At 43.4% G+C, this 22,589-nt stretch overlaps 1 protein-coding gene across 2 annotated transcripts in view; it reads left to right on the plus strand.

Annotated features, from left to right (window-relative positions):
- Positions 1 to 22,589, plus strand: part of FLT1 (fms related receptor tyrosine kinase 1) — a 117,068-nt gene that overhangs the window by 40,009 nt on the left and 54,470 nt on the right. For both annotated transcript variants that reach the window (XM_055802709.1, XM_055802710.1), the window contains exon 11: positions 14,101 to 14,215. In XM_055802709.1, coding sequence (XP_055658684.1) covers positions 14,101 to 14,215 — 115 coding nt within the window. The remainder of the gene's footprint in view (positions 1 to 14,100; positions 14,216 to 22,589) is intronic.

Genomic DNA, 22,589 nt, shown 5'->3' on the forward strand with positions numbered 1-22,589 from the left:
TTAGTGGCAATCCAGCCAAACATTTAATCACATGCTTAACTGCAGGGATACAAGACACCTCCTTCAATTAAATAGGATAAACCTGTTATTTCAAATTAAGGGTGCTTTGTGATCAGTGAGACAGCGGTCAGCACTCCCTAGAAGCGCACGTAGTTTTTCCAGTTACGCTTTGCTTTGGGACTATGCTAATGGGTGGCCTTCTGTGCCCTTCTCGCCAAGAGGTGGCACTAGCAATCTCTCCTTTTGCCGGAATAGGTATAACCTGAGGTTCTGCTTTCCGAGGACAGGTGAGGGCTGCATTTACTCTATCTGTTCGGTTACCTTCGAAGGACAAGTCGCAAAATTCTGAGTATTAATTTATCTTTGCTCATAGGTGCAAAGTGAAAGAGAAGAGAAATCACAGTACTTCTTAAGTAGAAAAAACCCTGTGAAAGGCATATATGCAAAGTTTCAATCTTTTGGTTTCTTTCAAATGTTTATATATCTATGCATACCCTGGGCTGAAATCACAGTGCGGCACTGATAAAACAGTTGGCTCTTCTTTGGGAGCTGGGGTGGTGCTCGTCCATTGTCAAATATTTCCTGCTGTTAACAGGCAGGGATCTGCACTGCAGCACGGGAGAGTGTGTCATCAGAAACAGAAATTAATATCCGCTAGCAGGTGTTTAATAATGTGCTAAACTGTAGACTCAATTAAATGCTAATTAGAAGTGTGTTTGAGCAGGTGATCAAAGGAGAAATGTAACAATTTGAATCAGCTATTGGCTCAGTTACAAGGTTGTTTCCAGACTTGCTTCCAAATTGCCTTCATAATTGTTCTGTGCCGATTCTCTTTAACCCCCTCCCCTTCCTTCTCTTTTAAATGCTCATTGAAGTAGTCTGCAGAACACCATTTTTAATGCTTTCCCTAGGAGGTGTGGAACGACTTCCTCTGAATAATATGGTGACAATTGACTGTTGCAGAAAGGCAGAAATACCTGATAATTACATTTTGTCTCCTGCTCCAAGAAGGGAGCAAGAGTGGACTACCTTGGCAGCTGGCATGCCTCGCCTAGGTTGATGGCTATGCCAGTTCGAGTGTTCTTGCTGAAGAACTGGAGAGCCCTTTAATCCCACCTATTTCACTATACTTTCCTCATGTAGAGGGAGGTTTGCCTAAACAACAGATTTAAGGTGTGTTTAGCTTGTGCAGCAGATAAAAAAAACTATCTTATTCTGTCATTAAAACATTTATTTGGATTTACCTGCCCAATATTAGGTTTCCAAGGCTAAAATGTTGTTCTATTTGTGCTCAAGTAGTGCCTATTTCTGTGCACAGGTGTACCTTGTACCTTAAGTTAATAAATCCCCGCAGGTTACCGTTATTCAGTGTCTGGCAGTGGGGAGTCTCATCAAGTCTCTGAGTCTCATGCCACAGGACAGAATGCGCACTGAGTAAAAAGATGCTGTTGCTGCGAAGACCTTGCAGTGCACAGATCTGTTTGCTCCAGGATTTATATATGTGCTTAACTTGACATCACTTGAGTACTATCACTGCAAGCTGGGGAATGACACTTACTGGATAAATTAGACTTTATTTTTGAAACACTATTGCCTATGGGCTCCTTAATAGAAACCATTAGGTTATCTGGCTCCTTCTTTCAGTTTCTGTTCCAGACAGTATTTCTACTTAAAAAAATCTAAAAATACCTCAATGGATTCCATTGCTTTTAAATAAAATGCAGATATATTTTAATGCTTTGTGATTGATACAGTCAATTTGCATAACTTTTCTCTCTGCTTCATTCAGGCCAGTAACAGGAGGCCAGCCAAGTTAAACAGTTTCCATAGTTTCCTGGTAGCAAATTTAAAAAAAAAATATTAAAAAAATCTGTAAAATTGCTCAACAAATGTGACTTCTTGGAATGTGGAGCGACCAACATTAAAATTTCCTGTTCTTTATTTTCTGCTGAAATTGCTTAAACCAACTCTATTGCCATTAAATAACCTTCTCTTCTGATGTTCACCCCAGCAAGGAAACATAGAAGCGTCAAGAAAAACTGTCTGGGGCAAAAAGTAATGGTTTTGGGGTTTTAAAAGCTTATACAGAGCTAATAAATTCAGAGATGGCAGGCAAAAACAGTAGAAGATGCAATGAGAGTTAAAATAAAATGCAATTAAAAAAATTACAGATTAGTCTTTCTTAAATGACCAAGATACTACTTTCCCAGTGCTATCTTACTCCAGCTTGCTCTGCTGCTCTGTAGCTGGCATATACATTCCCCGGCTGGGCAGCTCGTGGTTGCTCAGTGGCTGTAGCAGAAGGCAGCCTGTGGGACACTTGTCCTGCAGTGTCCATCAGCCTCCTTGGCCCCTTCCCTACTGCCCTGGGGTTGTTGTTTCTGGCCTCCTTTTGGCTGAGGTTGGGTTGCCAGCAGAGGCATGCGGAGGGGCAGCCAGCGGCAGGGCATGCCGAGGGTCTGTGGAGCCAGCCAGGCTGGGCTCCACCTAAAACTGATCAGCTCGGAGGCTGCAGCGTGAGCATCTGCATGCTGGGATCACCTGATGTTAATTGTTCTTCGTCTGAATCTCTGGAGCAGATTTGTGTTTATCTTAAACTGGCCTGGCAGAGCCTGCCAAGAAAGGCGTGTGGGATGCTGATATTGCTCAGTGGAAGCACTGGTCTCCTCAGCGGTTGTGCAGTGTCGTTTGGGGTAGTTTCTTTCTCTGAACATTTCCATATAGGCAGCTCAAGAGACATCTTCATCGTGCTCTGCCCAAGGCTTGACTGATCGGCCCTTCAGAAACTGCAAACAGATACAACACTGAAATTTTACCTTGGGTGCTCCAACTTTCCCATCACCTCGCTGCTTCCCTCTCTCTTTGAACTATCGGTTTTGTTTATCCTCAAACTGAATATTGGATTATTATTTTTCCAACCCTGCTGTGACATCAGTCTGCATTATTTTGTTGTTGTTGGTTTTTGTTTTTTTTTTTTCCTCTGTGTGTGTGTGTGCATGAGGGAAAGAGAAACATAAATGGTACCGTGGAGATGCCTACAAAAACAAAGTCATTGGAAAAACTGGTCCCTGATTCTCTGCCTCCCTGACTACTATAGTGTCAGGATATGAACTTGGTGGTAAAACCACCTGAACGGTGGGATTGGGAATGAAGGGCTGAATACGTGAAGTTGAGGACAGAAGCAGGCAGCAGGGACCAGGGGCTGTGTCGCAATGTCTATGCTGGTACTGCTGCCAAAGAGCTAATCTCAGGAAACCGTGACATTTGTAGCGCTCTGATGTGTGTGGGTCCTCATTGAAATTGCTACTGATTTAACACAGTGTGATAAGAAGGGAATATTACATCCCTTTGAGGCTTGTCTGCAGGGTCACACATATGATTTTCTATAGGAATAGCTCTCCAGCACTACAGAGGGAAGAATAGGAGCATGTTGTGGATCTCTGGAGGCAAAAACTAGCAGTTTTCCTTGAAACTTCTGCAGAGATACAGAAAGACTGGAAGTACCGTAATGAAAGTGCATGGCCAGACTCCCACCAGCTCCAGTGAAAGAGGAGGCAGGCCATGTGTGCGTAGCAGTCTAATTGCATTTCTGCATTGTCTATGTCAGTGTATTAATAAGGGATTGAAAGGCAGAATCATTAGGATGTGCTTGGATAGATTATCAGGGGAAACCAGATTTGGAACATCAGTGAGGTATGTAAAATGAACAAGTAAAGAACAAGTGTTAATTGTACTTAATTAGAAATGTACTGAACCACCCAAATTTAATTGTTGGGTGTCTGCAAACATCGATGCCCATTAGTTTGTCCACAGCGACTGTTTTTGTTCCCCATGCCACCTTCTATTTTCGGGAAGGGGAAGTCTGAGCCCTTAGCACTGGTAAAAGTAGGTCAGATGCCATTAATAAACAGGTAGTTCAAAAATGCCTTTGTTTAATTTGACATGTGGCCAGATCCTCGGCTCTAAATCCACATTGGCTGAGGATCTGGCTGGTGGCATTCGTGCCTTCCACTCTCTACTACAAGAAAATCTTCTTGTGGTGATCTAGTAAAGGTACTTAGAATTGGTATATTAAAAAAAAAAAAAAAAAAAGGCAAAACAGCTAGCTATTCTCTTATTTTGCTAGGGTTGGGGAAATAGATTAGCATAAATAACAATCAGACCTTGTGTTTTTCAACATATCTTTCAAAAAATGCAGAGGACAGACATGAGAGTACATTGCAGTAGCATGGACTGGCAGAGAGTTTGAAGCCAAAAGAGAGGAGTGAAACAGCATCTGATGCTTCAGCCTGAACAAGCAGTGTGCTGAAGCATCTCATTCTGCACTTCCACTGAGAGCCAGAGGTCAATGCTTGCTTGTGAACACCTTCTGTCCTCTGAAAACAGCTAGTAGGGCTGTCCTCAGCATTTCAGAATTTTAAAATATTTTTTGTATTTTACTTAATGTCATATGAATCGGACCTGGCATATACATATGGATAAATAAGCTTGACAAATACGTGCTGCGTACTGAGTACAGTTTACCCCAGTCTATCCTCAGGGTAACACTGTAAGCTGTAAATGGTTTGATCATGGGTCTTAGCTGAACCAGAAGCTTAAGCTTTCCAATTTCAATATTGCTGGTTTTCAAATCACTTTAAATCAAAGTTTTTCAAGTTTAGTAGGAAATGTTTTAAAACGAAACACACTGCCCAAGTAATTTTTTAATCAGTCATTGATCAAACCTAAAACATAAGTTCTACAGTAAAATTCAGATGATCAGGGATGCTCTGCTCAGAATCACACTTTTGTCCTTACTCACATGTTTAGAGAATTGAATGGGATGTTGCATCAGGGGAAGATTGCAGTGTCTTCTGGCATCACATAAGGGTCATGCTGATGGTGGGACGTTATTGCTTGATCTTTTACTCACTGCAGCCCAGCCCACAGACAGTAAAGCCTGCGACAAGCTGTACGTGGGGACTGCACGTCGTGAGCGAGGCCCCGCACATTGGCGGTGTCCAAACCAGTGGGATGTCCCAGCCTGTAGCCAGAAACCTGCTCCTGCGCTAGCAGGGGCTCTTGGCCAAAGGAAGGCACCGGGTCAAACTCTGTGTGTGCTCAAGAGTGATTATGAATGGAGTACTATTACTGGATCAAGTACACCTTTTACAAAAATATACAAACTTTAGTTAGCATCCTTTTTCCTTTTACGTGTACGCCTTTCAAAACGCCTTTGCAGAAGGCTTTGAACAGACACGGCGTATGAGGTAAGATCGTGGTCAGAAAAAGATACTCAGTTAAAAAATAGAAAACAGAGGTTAAGAGGGAACAGCCAGTTCCTGCAGCGTAGGGAGGCGACCAGTGAAATTTTTCAGGAGCTGGTGCTAGGGTCTGTACTTGTCAACATGTTCAGAAATAACCTGGAAAAAGTGGTAAGGAGGTGACAGAGCTTGCTGATGATACTAAGTTATTCAGATTTCTAAGCATGAAGCCTGATTGCAAAGAAATGCAGAACTATATGAATCTGGGTATCTGAGTGATAAAGTGGCAGATGAAATTAACCAAAGATAAGTGGGCGTGATGTACATAAGAAAAAACAATCTTGCTTTCACATGTAAAATAAAGTGTGAAAAGGCTGTTGGCTGATCACTACTACCACAAAGAGGGATCTGAGTGTTGTGATGCACGGGGTTGTGAAAGTGATCACAGGCATGAGCAGTGCAAAAAGCAAATCCAGTGTTAGGAATTGCCAGGAAAGAAATAAAGAACAAAATAGAGAACACCATGATAACTCCACATAAATCCATAAACTACCGACATCTTTTATACTATGAGCATTTCTGATCCTTTCCTGTCAAAGGATGCAGCCAAACTGGGAGGCACACTGTGAGGGGCAAAAAAAGGATCAAAGGAATTTCAGGGAATGAGAGGAATGTATGAGGGGTGAGTGAGGAGGGAGGTCAAGGCTCTGCAGACTGAAAAAGGCGTGACTTTGGGGCTATATGATAAGAGATCTACAGACTTATGAAAGACACACGTGTGAGGATCAGTTGTGTATTTCTTTTCCAGTTCAAGTAGGGGCCTTTGAATGAAGCCAAGAGGAGCACAATTTGGAACAGGAAAAGGAGACTGCTCTTCATGCAGTGGATAGCAGATCTGTGAAGCTCTGTGCCGGAGGATTTTGGGGATTTAAAAAGTTTGCACAAACATTTCTCTTGAAAGAGAAATGAAGTGTAGAAATGGCCTCCATTGTGGGAAGCTCCCGAGCTGATAATAATTGGTGACTGGGGGAGTATTAGGAGGAAGTATCTGAAGTTAGTCCTGCTCTTACTCATCCCCAGCCACCTGCTTATGGTCATTGTTGAGACAGGATATGGGGTAGATGGATCCTTGGTCTTATATCCACATCTGCCAGTATTTTCTCTTCCTGTTTTCCCTCTAATCAACTCCCCTCTCTCCTTAAAAATGTTTCCCTCCATTCTTTCCCATCCTTTCCTTGTTTTCTTCTTGCTTGTTTCCAGTCCCTTGCTCCAGTCAGCCCAGAGCTGCTCTCGGACCCCTACTTGCAGTGAAGCTGAAAAGAAATAATCTTGAAAAACACAATCTCAGTGTAGCAATAACTCTTTCATCTCCTCCACTGATCACTGGCAAATGGAAATGGTGTTAGTTGTTCTTCCAGCTTGTCAGCAAGACAGGGGGTATTAAGGACTGTGTAAATAGATAGTAAAGAGTTACTTCTTTCTACAGCCAAGAGGATCCAGCCAGGACAGCAAAGGAAAGGAAGGGAATTTTGGTATTATGAGGGGTAAGCTGTTGGGGATACCTGGATCTTGGAATGCTATAGTTCTACGTTATGGATGGAAGTCTAGTGAGCTAATAGCAGTGACTTGTGCATGAAAAATTACTTTTGCCAGAAAGGTCTGAACAATATCTTGGACTTTATATATAGGGAACATAGACTGGAAATGGCAGGAATGGAATGCAAGAGTGGACATTGTGTGTAGACTTTTCCTGGCCTTTCTCTTTAGCTTTCTGACTGCTCAACCAAATCAGAAAACACCCCTTCCTTTCCGTACTATAGACTACTAAAATCAAACACTTTTTCCCACTGAAAGACATTCTAGGTGCTTGTGGAAACCTCATGCTTTACGTGATAATTCTGTAGTTCCAGCCAACATCCAGCTCCTCTGTGGAGGACATGGTTGTCACTTTTGGACCGAGAAAGTGGAGGCTGAGTCACAGTGACTGCACGGGTGATGAGAGTGATTACAGTCTAGCAAAGGAGGGAAAGGAGGCGGACAAGAAGGAAGGAAGGAAGGATTGGCTGAAATATGATGGTATTCTGAGTTCATGAAGAATGTTAAGCAGTGTGAAGCAGGAAATTGAGGGTCAAGAGGCAAAATATAATTATCTGATAAGAAACTCAAGGTGAGAAAATTTCAGGTCACCTCAGGATGTGCAAACACCTGAAAAATTACTTTCAAATACCGTTATATTCCCTAATGGCCAGAGGTCTCAAGTACTGGCAAAGAAGTTGGAACCAAAATATGGGTTTTGGTGACCCTCAGTCTCAGGCATTTGTATTTTTTGTTATGAATAGCTGGTGTTGCAGGGTGCTCAGGTGTGCAAGATGTAGAAGTGATTTTTTCCTGTGGAAATATGAGCACAGGCTGATGAAGGGTTGAAAGGTGGGATAGGTAAGGCTGCTGTTGACCTTACTGCTTCTTTTGAGATAGTTCAGGTCAATCAGCTTTCTGTGGTAGCATACTGGAATAGTTCAGGGCAAGTCATAATGTTTGGAAAGGATGAACATGGAAGGGGAGCACTATCCATTTATCTGCATGTAGATAATCATATTATTGCACGTAGATAATAGCAAGAAAAGCAGTGTGCAGCTGTCAAACACTTTCTTTTTCTATAGAGCAATATACCCTACTGTTTTTAAAGATGTTTACCAGGATGACGAGGCATTCAGGACACTAGGGATCTCCCCTAAAGAATGCACTTTCCCTTGAAGTATCCCCCTCAATAAGGACACAGAGCATCCTACAAAACAGAAAACAACTCAGTCCTCACTCTGGCAACTGAGCAGTGCATCCGGGCCCCAACCCAGCCTAATGTGTGGAGGCCACTGAGAAATCTTCCAGCCACCCTGCATCTCATCAGTGAGTAACTTCTCAGCACAGTTGATAGTGCCCTTGGTCTATAGTTGCTCCTGCACTGGAGACAGAGGTTGAGGAGTAGCAAAGGAGAATTACTGCTCTCTAAGAGTCATGAGCGTGTCTGAGGTGAAATGGGCTGGTGATGTCCCGTCTGCTTTTGGTGGGCAAGTGTTGACACTGCACTGGAAAGCAGTAGGGACCAGTGACAGTGAGAGCGTAGGGGTGAGTAAGACACACAGAGGAGGAACGTGCACCACTTTCACCAGGATTTCTTGTTTGGCATTCCTTGCTAAGCTCCTAAATAAATAAACAAACTACAATATATGATGTAAAATGTATCCAGCTCCTACCATTTGTAGAAGATTTCTTCCTAGCCACAGTAACCCTCATACTGGGGAAGGTGCTTTGGATGAGTGCCCAGCTGGCTGCAGACTTGCCACCAAAGGCAGCAGGGCCAGCATTTCAACCTCTAACTGATCCTTTTTGACCTAGAACAGGAACACTTGGACCATAGCTCCTTAAAATCATAGAATCACGTCCACAGCCAAAGCTTGTGGAGCATGCTGGCAGTGAGCCAGCACATGTTCTCCACCTCCACCCTCACAGAGCATGTTTCAAAATCTGTACATGCTCCCTGCTACTATTTTCCCTGTTTCCTGCCTCAAATTGACTCAGTATTTCCCCGGACACGTGGCTATGCCAGCCCTGTGCTACCAATCGCACGGTGCTAGACACTGAGGTGTGGAGCAGACAAGACCCATGTCATTCAGATTTTTTTGAGAACTTCCAAGTGGAAAACAGTTCCTATACATTCTTTACAATTCCAGGAATTTCCAGAGTTCCTGTTTTAAAGTTAGTGTTGTCACCATCACCTCCTGAAAGATGTGAGTCACCCCAACGTGAATTTGTAATAACATTGGCCCGATGCTGCTTGGAATTAATTGCTGCACTAAAAAAAGGATAGACACTGAGAAAAATGTTGTGCCTGCCGTTAACTGTTCTCTAAAACAGTCACCGTCAGTGACAGGGTGGCTTCCTCTTGCGCCTAGTACTGGTGCAGTTGCCAAACGCTACCTCAGTAAATAAAAGTGTGATTGAGGCTGTGAGTGGCTTTGCCAAGAGGAATGCTTAGAAAATTGAATGGGATGTTGCAGGAGGGAAAGATTGCAATGGCCTCTGGCGTCACACAGGAGGGTTTGGGAGGAAGGAGCCGAGAAGGTGAGGAGACAGAGGATGAGCATCTTTCCAGCTGATGTGGGGATTGAGGCTCTTCCACTGGTATTTGTCACTGTACTACTTGAACTGCAAACTGCAGAAGTGTCTCCAGGATGGGGAAGATGATGTGTCTGGACGAGCTGGGTCTAAGGCTTTCATTTAGGACCATCTGTCATACAGAGGGTCAAGTCTGTCCTGTGAATACTTAGACAAATCCCTTACCTCAGCTCCTGTGCTCAGCTATAAATCACTGGGGTGACAACAAAACCTCTTTTCTTCTGAGGCCAGTAGTTTCATAGGCAGGACTTTAGCTTGGAGCTGGGTTGTAGTTTGATTTCAGTGAAATACATCAAGATGACATGAAGTACACTCTTACCCTGGAAACTTTTCCCCGTCGATAGTTATAAATATACCACACTATTGTGCTTGGCATGCTGTATGCTAATAGAGGTGAGGGCTCTGAAACTCATTAGGAAGGGGAGCGGGCTGCACAGCAGAGTGAGGACAGTGTGAAGCTAAGGTTGATAACCACGGCCTTGTCCAGAATAGGCCATGGGAGTTTTCTTATCTCACTTTGGCAGGAGGTGCTGCTAGCTTCCTGTGCGAAATCAGGAGCATATGCTGCTTTCCTCTTGTTGTTTGGCTTCCTCCGCTACACAAGACTGTTCCCAGCACTGTGATTATCTTTGCATCTTCAAACATGGCACACTCTGCTTCCTCAAGGGCTTGATGTATTCTTGAGAAGCAAGCTGGCTCCCCTCCCCCCAGCCGCTTCTCGAGGGCCCCCGCCGGTGACAGCTCCACACATCCCCTTTTATAAAGCTCAACTTGCTTCTGATTGCATAAAACACCCCCAGCCCTTCCAAAGAAGCACACATTCCCCAGGGTACGGCTGGCGGGCAGGTCTGCTGGCAGAGCTCGCCCCGTGCTCCGCGCCCAGGCAGGCAGCGCATCCTGCCGGCTCCCCGACCCCCCACGCCAGCACAGCCATTCTCGCCTCCTGACCCCCGCACCCAGCTTCTCCCAAAACCCTCGGGAAAATTAATGGCTTCTGGTTTCACAAAGGAATAGCCAGTTTCTCAGGGTCTTGACACAAAGGGCGAAGCGTGCCTGTGCAGGCGGGTGTGTGTGTGCGTGCACACAGGCAAGCACGCACACCAGCATGCACGCAGGCACATGGAAAAAACTACTTAGGAGGTGAGAAACCCGATTGCTTCTCCCAGTGCTCAAGTGAGGCAGCGGAGTCTGATTACCTTGCTCTGAGGTTGCGTAATGTTTGTAGACATACGTTTGCACACACCCTCCATTAGCATTTATTATATAGGACCTTTACACGTGCGTAGTCGCACCCACAAAGTAGGGACGTGGAAAGGTCTGCAGGGAAACAGGTGTAAGAAGTGCTTAGAAATGTGCTGGCAGATAACAGCTTGTTTATGAATCCCTGCGCACACTGTGTGCTTTTTCATTAACCTGGCGGTAACCCTGCTGTAAGCTTTCCTGAAGATGCAAAGCAATCAGGCTCATCCCGCAACAAAACATTTCAGGAATTCATGTGCTCCGGAGATATCTGGACTAAGACTCTGACATCCAAAATGCAGTGGGATTTCCCATGGGCAGTTCTTCCTACAAATAGGATACCCTTGCTATTTTACTGAGTGGATAGTTTGAAGTAACTTGTAAATTCTTTGCAAAGCAAAAAAATGCACAGCTGATGTTATCTGAGGACACATGCAACGAAACATCAATTGAATTAACAGGAAGATGCTTGTGTATTTTGGTCCCAGCCAGAGTAAATTTTTATATTTTCATTTTTCTCTCTTTCCAAGCATCTGTACTTAACAAACATTTGGTTTGATGACTACATCTAAGTTTTTTTCTTTTCTCTTACTGTTACAAAATGCCTGTTAGAAGCTGAGGTCAGGTTGGGAGGCAGGACCCTTAATTACTCCCATTTGTCCCTTCCCCATCTCTACCTGATGCTGCTGGCTTAAGTAGTGACTTCACGTGGCACTGCTGGCAGCAGCAAGGAGCAGGATGACTGAGTACTAACCCAAGTAACCAGCTCAGGAGGCTGGAGGTGGCTTGTGTGTTGTCCCTAAGCTGTGTTAGTGTATTTGAGGTTAAAGTGAGGGCATTTGGCAGCTGAGGAGAGAAAGCATCTGGTTCTGCATCCAAAAGGATGAGTCTGAGCCTTGTCCTAGACTTTGCCTGGCAGCCGTACTGCAACTGATTTGTAAATGTTTGCTGATCCAGCAGCCCGTGGAGCCAAAGTGGTGTGTACCACAGTACTTGCATCTCCCGCTGTGTACCGTGGGCTGTAGGCTAACATATCCTCAGCTTGATTGTGGCTCCGTTTTTTATTAAAACCACGGACAATAGCTATTAAGTGTATACAATTTTCTACATTAATTGCATTAACATTGTAATTGGCAGTTTGGAGACAGTACGATATGTAAAGTCAGTAGAGTTTGCATGTGTGACTCCAGGGCTAGTATTTCATCTAGGGTTTTACAAGTGTTTTTCTTGTTATTGTGATGTTATTGTGATTATGATGGTAGTTTGTATTATGTTGTTAATGAGTAATCAGCACCTCATTTTGCTAAGCATCAGCAAAGACATAACACTGTCCTCATCCCTAAGACATTGCAACCTAAATATATAGTCTTTTCCAAGGAATTCTGAGGAAGAATATAGTAACAACTAAGTCTGGAGGCTCCAGAGATGCAAGAAAGGAGATTAAAGATGTTTTTCAGAGATGCGCAAGCAGTTCCTGAATATGCATTATACCTTCTTTCTGTCCTTTACCAAAATATGTTTCTCTGTAAGGACTTTTATACTAAAGAGCACAAATTTTCAGCATAGAAATAAATAAACATATTCATTCAGTGGGGAAAGGAAAAAAATAATTAAAATGACTTTTTTAGTATGGGGGAAATGAGATTCTGGGGTCTCTGTCTTCCTGTACAGAGATTGCCCAAATATCCAGTCACAGGGATGTGCCTTTGAGTCTGCCTGATTGTGTGCCTACAGTACTGGTATCGTTAAATAAGTTCTGATATATGCTATGGCATGGAAATGTTATCAGCTTACCAACATTACCATGTCTTCTGTGTTCTAGTCTTATTACAGAACCAGACTTCTTAAAGCATTAAAGGTGCAAAGTAAATGGCATCTACCTTTCTGAACAATTTTGAACCATTTTTTCCTACCTGAATGCATCATCTGTCTTACTGCAGCTGTCTTCCATCCACCCTAGCCTCAACAATCATCAATGGAAGCTGGCTTTGAAACCAGACTCTGGAAGAAATGGTTGTGTAGACAGGGCTGTTGCTCCTTGTCCTCTCTCTATGCATGAATGACCATGGCCTGCTCCTGTGTTTGGGCTTTTTCAGCTCACTGACCCTCTCAATGCACATTAAGAAACTTGGACAGACAATCATGTATCTGTGCTAATGATTACAGCCCAAGTTAGTTTACATATCTTCATTTCTTTAAGCTGTAATATCTGCTAAGATGCTGGCCAGTTTGACGCATAGCTGCACAATTAAACATGTAAAGTTAGTGTACTATTGATATTATAAACAACACAAAGTTTAAGCAAACTGCACAGTTAGCTGGAGGGAAATGAACCTCATTCTTTGGTCAGGATTGCATCACATGCCGTTATCCAGTCACTGGGCTTTAAAGGTCCTTTCTCTAAACAACTGATATACATGTCAGAACTATTTGATTACAGATACTACAGTCATTATCTTTCAAATCCATGGAAGATCAAAGGAACATACCGTATTTGAAAGAGCTTGACCCTGCTGAAGGGTTGAGCTCTACTGATGAAGCTGGAATTGAACAAGCAGCAACTAATTTTTGGATGAAAAGCAAAACTAGATAACCTCAAAGTAGAACAGGGACAGACAGCATTTAAGAAGCATTCCAATGTGTTTATTTCCATGTGTACCAAATTAGGCTTTGGGAAACAAATTAGCTCTACCATGACCACACCTGAATGTTCTGATTACAAGCCAATTTGTTGCATAAGGCAAAAGCATTTTTTTCCCTGAGATTTCCATTCATTAGCATGACTTTGATTTTTTTTTTCAGATTAAATGAACATTTAAATCCCTTTGGCAATTGGGTACAGTTTTGTTTAACTTTGTTTTGCTAATTTACAGGATTATGGTTATTTTTACTGTGTGTCTTGTTATTGAACCTCAGTATTGATATTTTGCCATTTAGTAAACTGAACTAAAGAAAACATTCAGAAATGAGAACTTGCATCATTTTTCATGATAACAGAAAGAACCTGGACACAGTGAAACAGCATCCAATCCATTATGGAATGGATCTTGAACCAAATATAACTTGTCTTGAATTTAAGCTGAAAATAGTATGAACTCATGTTTGAAGCCAAGCCTGAGCCATGGCAGTGGCTGAAAACAGGAGCACTGGAAATGGGATATTGGTCTAGGCTCAGACTGTAAATTCTGACCTCCCAGTCCACGGTGGGCTAAAGGTTAACACCGACTTCAGAAAGCTAATATTCAAAGAGGGGCTGTGGAAGTCGATCCAATCATCAGGCTCGAAACCTCAAGATTTAACAAAAAGTAACTGTACTTGCCTGGTCATCACAGCACCTGAATTTTCCCTGACTGATCACTGTTTCTAGAAGAATTGTTTTGTCTTGTGTGTTGAATGTTTCAGTCTGTCACCAAATCAATACAATTTTGATTTTTGTTGTCTTCAGGCATGGCTTTTGCTCTTATACTGAAGGATCTTTCATCCTGAAAGCTGGCAGCAACATAGGAAACAGGATCCAGAGCATCACTGAGCGAATGGCTGTAATAGAGGGCAAAAATAAGGTATGCTTCCTAGGAGCAGATAACCTTTCTGTGTGACATCATGTGTTGAAAAGGAACTGTAAGATGCCATCAAGGTAACAGTGAAGAAGACAGTGTTTTTATATTGTTTAGATTTGAAGAGCTGCATACATGCAAATCACTTTCATACTTGGTATTTATCTACTGAGATGTAGAGATGTACTTATTTCTTCATGCAGTCGCATTAAGGTAAGTCACACGCCAGGACAGTGTATCACTGGGATTCCCTGTATCTGCTTTCTTAGAGCTTGTCTATAGTAACTTGGGTCACCTCAGGAGCACAGGGGCAGGGTTCCAGGCCATCTTTGTTTCACTTTGTGACATTGCACAATTTCCTGTTGTTTTTCCTATGAGAATTAAACAATTTACTCTCATTAGAGAGTTTATTCACAGATGTGGTCCTAGATTATTAGATGACCAGGTCTTTTCTTGCAATAAAAAATTTAAAGGGCCAAATGAATCTAGATTACAGAAGCAAAGTTTAAGAGAGATCTCAGTCAGAGACAGCAAGGTAGGATTCACCCCAGCGGCACTAACTACCTAAGCGTTAAGTGTCTAGTCCAAGATAAGCATCCCTTTATGAGCCATGGGGAGATGCAGGCACTTCTAAAGGACGAGTAGGCCTGTAGTCTGAGTCTAACATGGGAGAGAAAGCCAATGAGGTTAACTTGCCAAGGGCCATGGAGTTTTGTCCATCAGTTAAAACCTTCAGATCAAGATGTTTGACTAAAGGATGCCCTAGATCATCTGCACTGCCCTGGCTTAGACATGACACTGATTTAGTGTGGTTGGGTAGCCTGTGCTACAGAGGAGCTCAAGTGAAGTTGCGCAGTAGCACTGTCACTGCATCTGGTTTCACAGGCTGGTTTGGTTTGTGGCAGTAATGGCTGAGGAGGTTATAAATTTTAAAGCCTGCCTTATTCTAGGCCTGTTGTTTCTAAGGACACTGAAACACTTTTTGTAATTCTCAGGGCACTGGGGATATAGATCTCCTTTCCTTGATGGCTGCCTTCAGTCTTCTGCATATGAAAATGGGTATAAACTGTAATTATTCTCCTGTTAGAGCCCTTTCACACACCGCAGAATAAATAGGGCTTTGTGTGCAGCCAAGAATCAGGCCTGGGACTGCATTTTCTCCTGCTGTTGTATTATGTAGAAAATACCACAGGTGTTCGTGGCACCATTCCAGTGCATGGGAACGGGCTGGATCCCAGCAAGGCATTTGCTCTATTTAGCTGGCCACCTCTATGTGCTTAAAGATCAAGGCAAAAATGGGAGCAAACAGCTTCCTAGGGGAGGCTATCGTAGGAAAGCACATGAAAAATGAGACATAAGGAGGGATTTGAAGGAGGAAAGGGAAATCATTTCAGGCACAGGAGGGGGAATGATGAAAAAAAGGTGATAAGAACCAGTTATTTTCCAGAAGGCATCTAGCCATGCTATGGGTGAAGTTCTACCTGCTCACAGGGTGCAAAAGGAGCTGCTTAAAAACCAGATCTCATTCCCCTTGTGTGCCATGCATTTTGGAGACAGCGGAAGAGGAGTGGCTGAAATGTCAAAGCAACTTCCAGTCAACAGCAAATAAATTCCTCCCTTGAGGAAGATGCTAATAATGGGTCCTTGCAGGAGAACTGCAGGTTTTGTTTGAAGTCTTTGGCAAGCAGCAGCCCTTTTTTAAAAATGTGCCCAGAAATGAACCAAGGAATGGTCTCTGCATGTGTTGTGTGGAAAGTTTTGCAGTGAAACTTAATGGTTCTCCTTCGTGTTCCTTGTCATCATGCTGTTTAGTTCAGTTAAGAAAGGTTTACCTTGCATTGTTTTATTCCTCCTGGTCCCTATGGGGAAGGGGAGGTTAGGGAAACAATCTCTTTACTCAGCTTTTTGACAACTATTCTAAGGTTTCTTAATTTCTGCTGCTCTTTCATAGCTTTTCAAGCACAGCTGGAGATTGCTATTGTAAGTAGAAAATGCTCTCTAAGCCTGGGTTCCTGGCCAAGCTGTGTTGTATGATTTGTGCAATCACAGCTGCTCTAGAGCATCCAGGATCATATTTTTTTTCCTGTGGGAGACTATAGCTTTTCACTCTGCAGTCCAAGAGTCATTCTTGGTCTCCCAGAGCAAACTCAAAGGGACACAGCTCAGACAAAACCCTTCCTCATCTGCTGGGATATTGTAAGACTGTTAATAGCACTGAGCTCCCTGAATGCAGCACGTCATCACAAGTGTCTGGCTCCGATGGACCGCTACCGTGAGCAGTTGTGCTGCTGCAGACAGCTATGGACAGCTCTCTGAGGCGCTTCCGCATCAATGGAGTCCTGCTATCTAAACAGAGTGTCTACCCCACTTCCACAGCCAAGCATAGCAGGCATGGTCAAAACAACCTCAAAGTTCAATGGAAACAACAAAGACGTAGGAGACAAAGCAGTAGGAAATGGATGAAGAAACTCAAAAAGTTGCACATTTGGGTTAGCATGAAAGGAGAAATGGGGGTGACCACAGGATGAGATTATTGTAATCAAGGGAAGAGGTGAACAAGGAATGGTCAAAAGGTTTCTCTTAGCAATGGAGGTAGCTGTTTTCACCTTGCTTAAAGACATTGTGCCAGTTCCACCCGTTTCCTGGATGTGCAACATCTGAGTCTCTCCAGTCTGGCTTTTCGCTGTGGTAGGTTGATTGGTTGTTTGTTTGTCTGTGGTTATCAAGGTAGCCGCAAGTATATTTTTAAAGCTAGAAAAACCTCGAACCCTGTGTCTGTGTGGCTAAAGTAATGCCGGAAGCCTGTGCTACATTATTCTTCTGGTGACAGAGAAACCGTGACAACAAGTGTTTAGTAACATTTCCGCTGAAGCCTCTTTAAATGGACATTGAGAAACTCAAGTGGTATAATGGAAGAACTTTGTAACATAAGCCATAATACTTAATCATAAGACAACTCTTGAAGTCATATGATTCCCACACCCAAAGTTTTCATTCTCATTTTGTTGGACATTTCAGTGACTTCCTTCAAAGTTCTGGTATTCTTAGGCTTATCATGTAAACAGGTCACAGTCACTAGGTCACAGTCCTTCTCCTGTCATTCAGCTGCTAAAAACCATCACTTCCTAGTGTTCCCAGCTAAAGCCAACTGCTAGGTATAACTCAGGGCCAATACTGATGATGATGATGATGATGATGATTCTTATTCTTAGCATAATCAGTGTCCATTAAAACGTCAATTTGTGAATTACCTGCAATAATCAGGTACAAAGAGGTGGTGTATTCATTGATATCAGTGCATACATATCAGGCAACTGTTCTCTCCTGTGTGTGCAGGCACATACTGGTTTATCAACAGCTTTGAAAGAAGGAGTCAGTACTCCTTGTACAGGGCTAGAAGGGACAGGGAGCTGTAGGAGAGGTGGACAAAGATCCTGGGCATGGAGAATGCACAAAAGAGCACTAAGATGGATGAGAGAGAGTAGGAAGCACTGACCGAGAAGAAAAGATGATAAATCCAAGGGAAGGAGATAGTAGGCTGGAGGGCAATTGAGTACTGGGAAAAAATGGAGGGAGTGGGACAAAACCCCCTTGTTTTTGGGAAGTAACCTACTAGAGCCACATTCTTGAGAACCTGAAATGGAACAGGCAGTCCCTGACTGCCCTGTCCCTCTGCTGCTAGCAGATGTTGGGGTCCCACTGACAATAACAAGTACTGTGAAAGCTGGGTCTGTATCACAATGCATGCCTCCAGGAATTGTGTATGAAGAACAGTAATGCATGAAGTTGTGGTTTATCATTCATCTCTGTATGTGTATGTTTATGTATGTATGTATGGCCTTGTTTTCCACTGTAAAAATACCTTACTGACACAAGTTTTTAGTGGTCTCTTCTCTTGTGAATGTCAAAGCCACTTGACTTCAGGAAAATGGAAAGTAATGTCCCTGTAACAGGATTCTGCAAGACCAAACCTGGGCTTGCCCTTGGCCATCTCTGGTTTGGCTGGCAGCAGTGCTGACATGTGCTGACTGTGGATTGTGTTAAAAACCATCCCTGTCCAACATAAAGGTGAAGTGCTAGATAGTCAGAAGAGTCAGTCCTTCCTGGACCTGACTGATAAGGTGTGACCATGCAAAACAGGAGGGGTCCGTCTCTCCTGCATCTTCTATGACCAAGACTTAAACCTCTAGCTCTCTTCCATGTCCCCTCATTACTGATGAGAGGAGGAAGCCTGTGTTGTGCCTATTCTCAGTCCCTACATGTGCCAGCTGTCTGGCCAGGACATCTGTGCTGATTTGCCATCTGGAACCCAAAGCAGAAGAGAGAGCTGTTTAGCTCACTACAGCAACACTCATTTAGATCTTTCTCCTCTACCCAAGAGCTGGTTTTCATGAAATGTGTGAGATCTTATGAGCTTTGAGTTGTCTGTCAATTCTGGTTGAAACTGGGCAATGGATTAAAAAATTACTGAGTGCACGGGGGAGGAGAGGATACTGGCAGACAGAGGGACAGATTGGTAGACAGATGGACAGACAGACAGACAGTGTCATCTTTCTAGGAAGCCAGGCTAAAGATAGCAGTGGGAGCAGAGCTTGCCTCTCTTCAGCATGTTATAACTTCTCCTGGGGCCCTCCTGAGTGCTACTAGAATCGCTGTCAACACTTATAAGCAGATCGCTGGGAAGTGCCAGCTGAGCCGAGCCCTTGGTGAGATTAAAACCAGTGGAACTTGGCACCCACCTCTGCCAAGCTGCGGCCCCCTCCAGCTCCTGGAATCGATCCCCTCCCTTGGTGCGCTAGGGAGGTGCGAATCGAGCACTGCCTCACCCTACCTACAGCCCTGGGGAGGAGGGCAGGGAGTGCCCGTGGCATGGCTCTCTGTGTGTGACCTCCTCACGGGCCAGCTGCACTCAGCCTCACGGCCTGTTTGAGGCAGACAACACGGGACGCAGAGGGAAACCACAGCTCTGCTTGCTGCACAGCGGTGACTTGCCTGTCTGACCCCAAGGGGGAAGAGGGTGCTGTCCTGCACGTATTCGTGTCCTGCTACTGAAGATATTTTGGTGTTTCTTTGTGACGGTCCTGAAGGTGAAGCACGTTGTCCAGATGTTTTGCACTGATGCTCCTTGCCAATATGTGAGACATGCATACCTTCGGCATAAGCAGGCCCATCAAATGGTGTGCTGCCAATATTTCAATATAGATCTTCCTAAATAATATTGCTTTAGCCAAAGATAAATTTAAGGGGGTGAGGATTTAAAAGCGTAACTAGGAGGGAATCAACAATATTTGGCAGATGTGCAATAACCTGCTTAATGTTGAGAGGGCGATATTTTGCTTTTTAAATGTATGGGCTCTTTTGAGAAGTTAGGACAGCAATCTCTGAATGGAACATGTTTATGCCAGCATCTGCAGAGGCCTTCTTAGGAGTCAGGCAAGAGTCAAGTTGCCACCATTTTCCGAAAACCCTTCTTGCTTCTCTGCTGTCAGCTGGAGCAGTAAGGATCCTCTATCTAAGCTACTTTGAGACAAGAGATATTCAAGAAGATGCTCCAGGGGAAAAACTAGCCCACCCTGGCTCTAAGGATGATTGTGCTGGTTTCTTTGCACTCTTTTCCCCCCCTGGTCTCTTCCTCATCAGTTTCCACCACAAACAAATCTTTTTTGCTCTTCCATCTCTCAGAATTTCTGCTTTATGGCTCTTTTATTTGCTGGCAGAATCAGCAGCAGCATGGGATTTGCTTCCCTAGCCCCTGGCTTTCAGATGAGCCTGTAGAGTAGAGCTTCAGCTGAGCTGATGGGTACAGAAAGGAGGAATAAAGGATCAAAGCTTTGGTGGTAAATGGGGTTTGTGGACAGTTGATGCTCAAGATGCCGAGCATGCCAGGAAGAATTTGCCCTGTTCTGTTGGATCATGGCAACTGGATTCAGACTTTCCATATCTAATCCAGTCTGCAAGTCTCTGTCACGAAGCCAGACAATACGAGGCTGCGAGAACTTTTTCTCTTGCTCCTTTTTCAGTAACAGCTGTGTAGAGGAACCACGCAGCACAGACTGATCTCAAACAGCCATAATTTGCTCAACAAACAGCAACGTGCCAGGCTTGGTTTTGTACACACTGCCTCTCTGGTGGGTTTTGGCTGGCATCCACAATGCAGCACACAGACTGCACCACTGGAGGGCTCACAAACTATTTAAAGAGATGTTATCTTATCCTTATGACTAATTTATAAGCTAAAAGATTTATGCAGAGACATGTTGTCTCTAAAATATTCTGTTCTGTTGCAAAGTCAGTCTTGCTTTATCCTAGACGCTATGGCTTTCTCTGCCTTAGTCAAGTAAACATACCAATGACTGCTTGCTGGCACTAAGGCCCATGCCTTATCTCCCTTGCCCTCCAAAAGATGTTGGTTGCATGGAAGTTGCCTGTTGGAAGTGATCCTTGGCTTGCACTAGAGGAGTATTTGGGACAGTGCAAGTTGGTCAAAAGGAAAACAATGCTGGGGAAAAGCTAACAGTTTAAATTGCTGAGTTTCAGTACCGAGGAATGTTCTCTAGGGCCATTTAACACACACGAAAAAGCACAATCTGTAAGCACTCTGCTCAGTAACCGCAGTCATACTGCATTAGTGTAACTGTATATATTGTAATAAAAGTAATACATCATAGTGGGCTGGAGCAGTAAAAGTCAGAATGAACAAATTTTCATTAAGAACTGATAGCTGATAAAGTCAGGACAAAATACAGTTTGATACTACTAAAACCTTTCCAAACCATTGGAGTAATTGCAGGAGGAATAACTGACATGCATTTTTCAGGCTCAGAAATGCTCTGGTTCTGGATATGGTAGGATAAAGACAGGTGTCCTGGAGTTAGAGAAGAGCTTCATTCTCCTTCACCGTGCTTTTTAGGTCACTGTTCCTACCTGGGCAAAGTTGCTATGAGGTAATACCCATTAACACAAAAAAGGGTAATTTTGTGGTAGACAGTCTGGGACGGCAGAAGCGGTGTTTAACCACCCACATTAGCCTTCTGGCAGATGTTACGGGACTTCCTTCTATTCTGAATTAGTGTTGGTAAAACGGCTGCAGGAATCGCCGTTCTGGGCCCTGTGTCCACACTTTGCAAAATTATGTTTAAAAACTGGAAGGAATTCAAAGAGAATGACAAAATATAGACAGGGCTGGGCCCACGCTTTATAATTAGGAATTTGTAGAGGTCAGCCTACTGAATTTAGCAAAACAGCAACATGTTTTTTAAGGGCTGTAATTACCCATCCGGTATTACTGAGCCTCTTTCATCTCACAGAAGAGCCAAAAAGGTAGGCTAGAACAATTCTGGCTAGAAATAAGGTGTATTTTGCTAGCAGACAGGTAGCTGACCACTGAGACAGCTTAACAGGGTAGAGGTGCTGTTAGCATCACCTGTAGTCTTGAATTTACCATAGGATGGGTTTCTAAAAAGAATAAGCCAAAATGAAACAATTTGACTCCACTGTGTTTGGTTGAGTAGTAGGAAAAGTAATAGACTCTTTCTACAAAAGAATGTTCTGGGAAAACAGAAGATCTATATTATTTAGGGATTCAACAGGGAGTTTGGGGATAGCCATGAAGTCTCTGAGAAGGAAACATAGAAACAGTGCAAATGTTCAGCCAGTGTTTACGTAGAAATGTAGGTATCTGGTCCTTAATTTTTGATGACTCATCCTCTTGTGCTTGTCTCTGGACTCCAGCAATCAGGCAGACTTAAAAGAATGTAGTAATTTCACAAAAAATTATTTTGAAGATTTTTAGAAAAGCCAAGTAATTCCAAACAATGGGATTCTGCAGCCGTACAATTTCCTTTTGTCGCTGCCTCAGCTTTGCCTGTAGCTCCAGCCAAAGCATGTTTTACAGAAGTAAAACAGAGACAGACAGAAAATTAAGCTGCCAAGTTGTATCTGAGAGCATGTCCCACTGCTAAGCTCCGTGTGCATGCCCCGGGTCTCAGCTCCATATCAGAATGACACCTCAGTTGCTTCTGTATAACTTTCTTCTTCCACTTAGTACCCAAGTCATTAGACCATGGCTTTGCATCACCATGAAGATATAACTCTTATTACTATGATGCTTTTTATTTTTCTAATGGTACGTTGGGTGTTGTTTGTCTCTGGCCTTCCAACATCTCATCCTGCAAGTCATATCATTTAGCGAATATTTTAGTGTGCTGAACCTCTTAAGGTGGCGATAGAATACAATGTAAAGAAAACTGACATATTAATATTTAATAATAGGAATGTTACATCCAAGAGGAGGAAATAGTCCAAAAGAGGATGAGTAAGTGTCTCTTTTTCCCCTATCCTTTCTCACCTGATACATATGTGAGAAAACGAAAGAGAAATC

The sequence above is a fragment of the Falco peregrinus genome, chromosome 4 (genome assembly GCF_023634155.1).
Source record: "Falco peregrinus isolate bFalPer1 chromosome 4, bFalPer1.pri, whole genome shotgun sequence".
NCBI classification, from domain to species: Eukaryota; Metazoa; Chordata; class Aves; order Falconiformes; family Falconidae; genus Falco; species Falco peregrinus.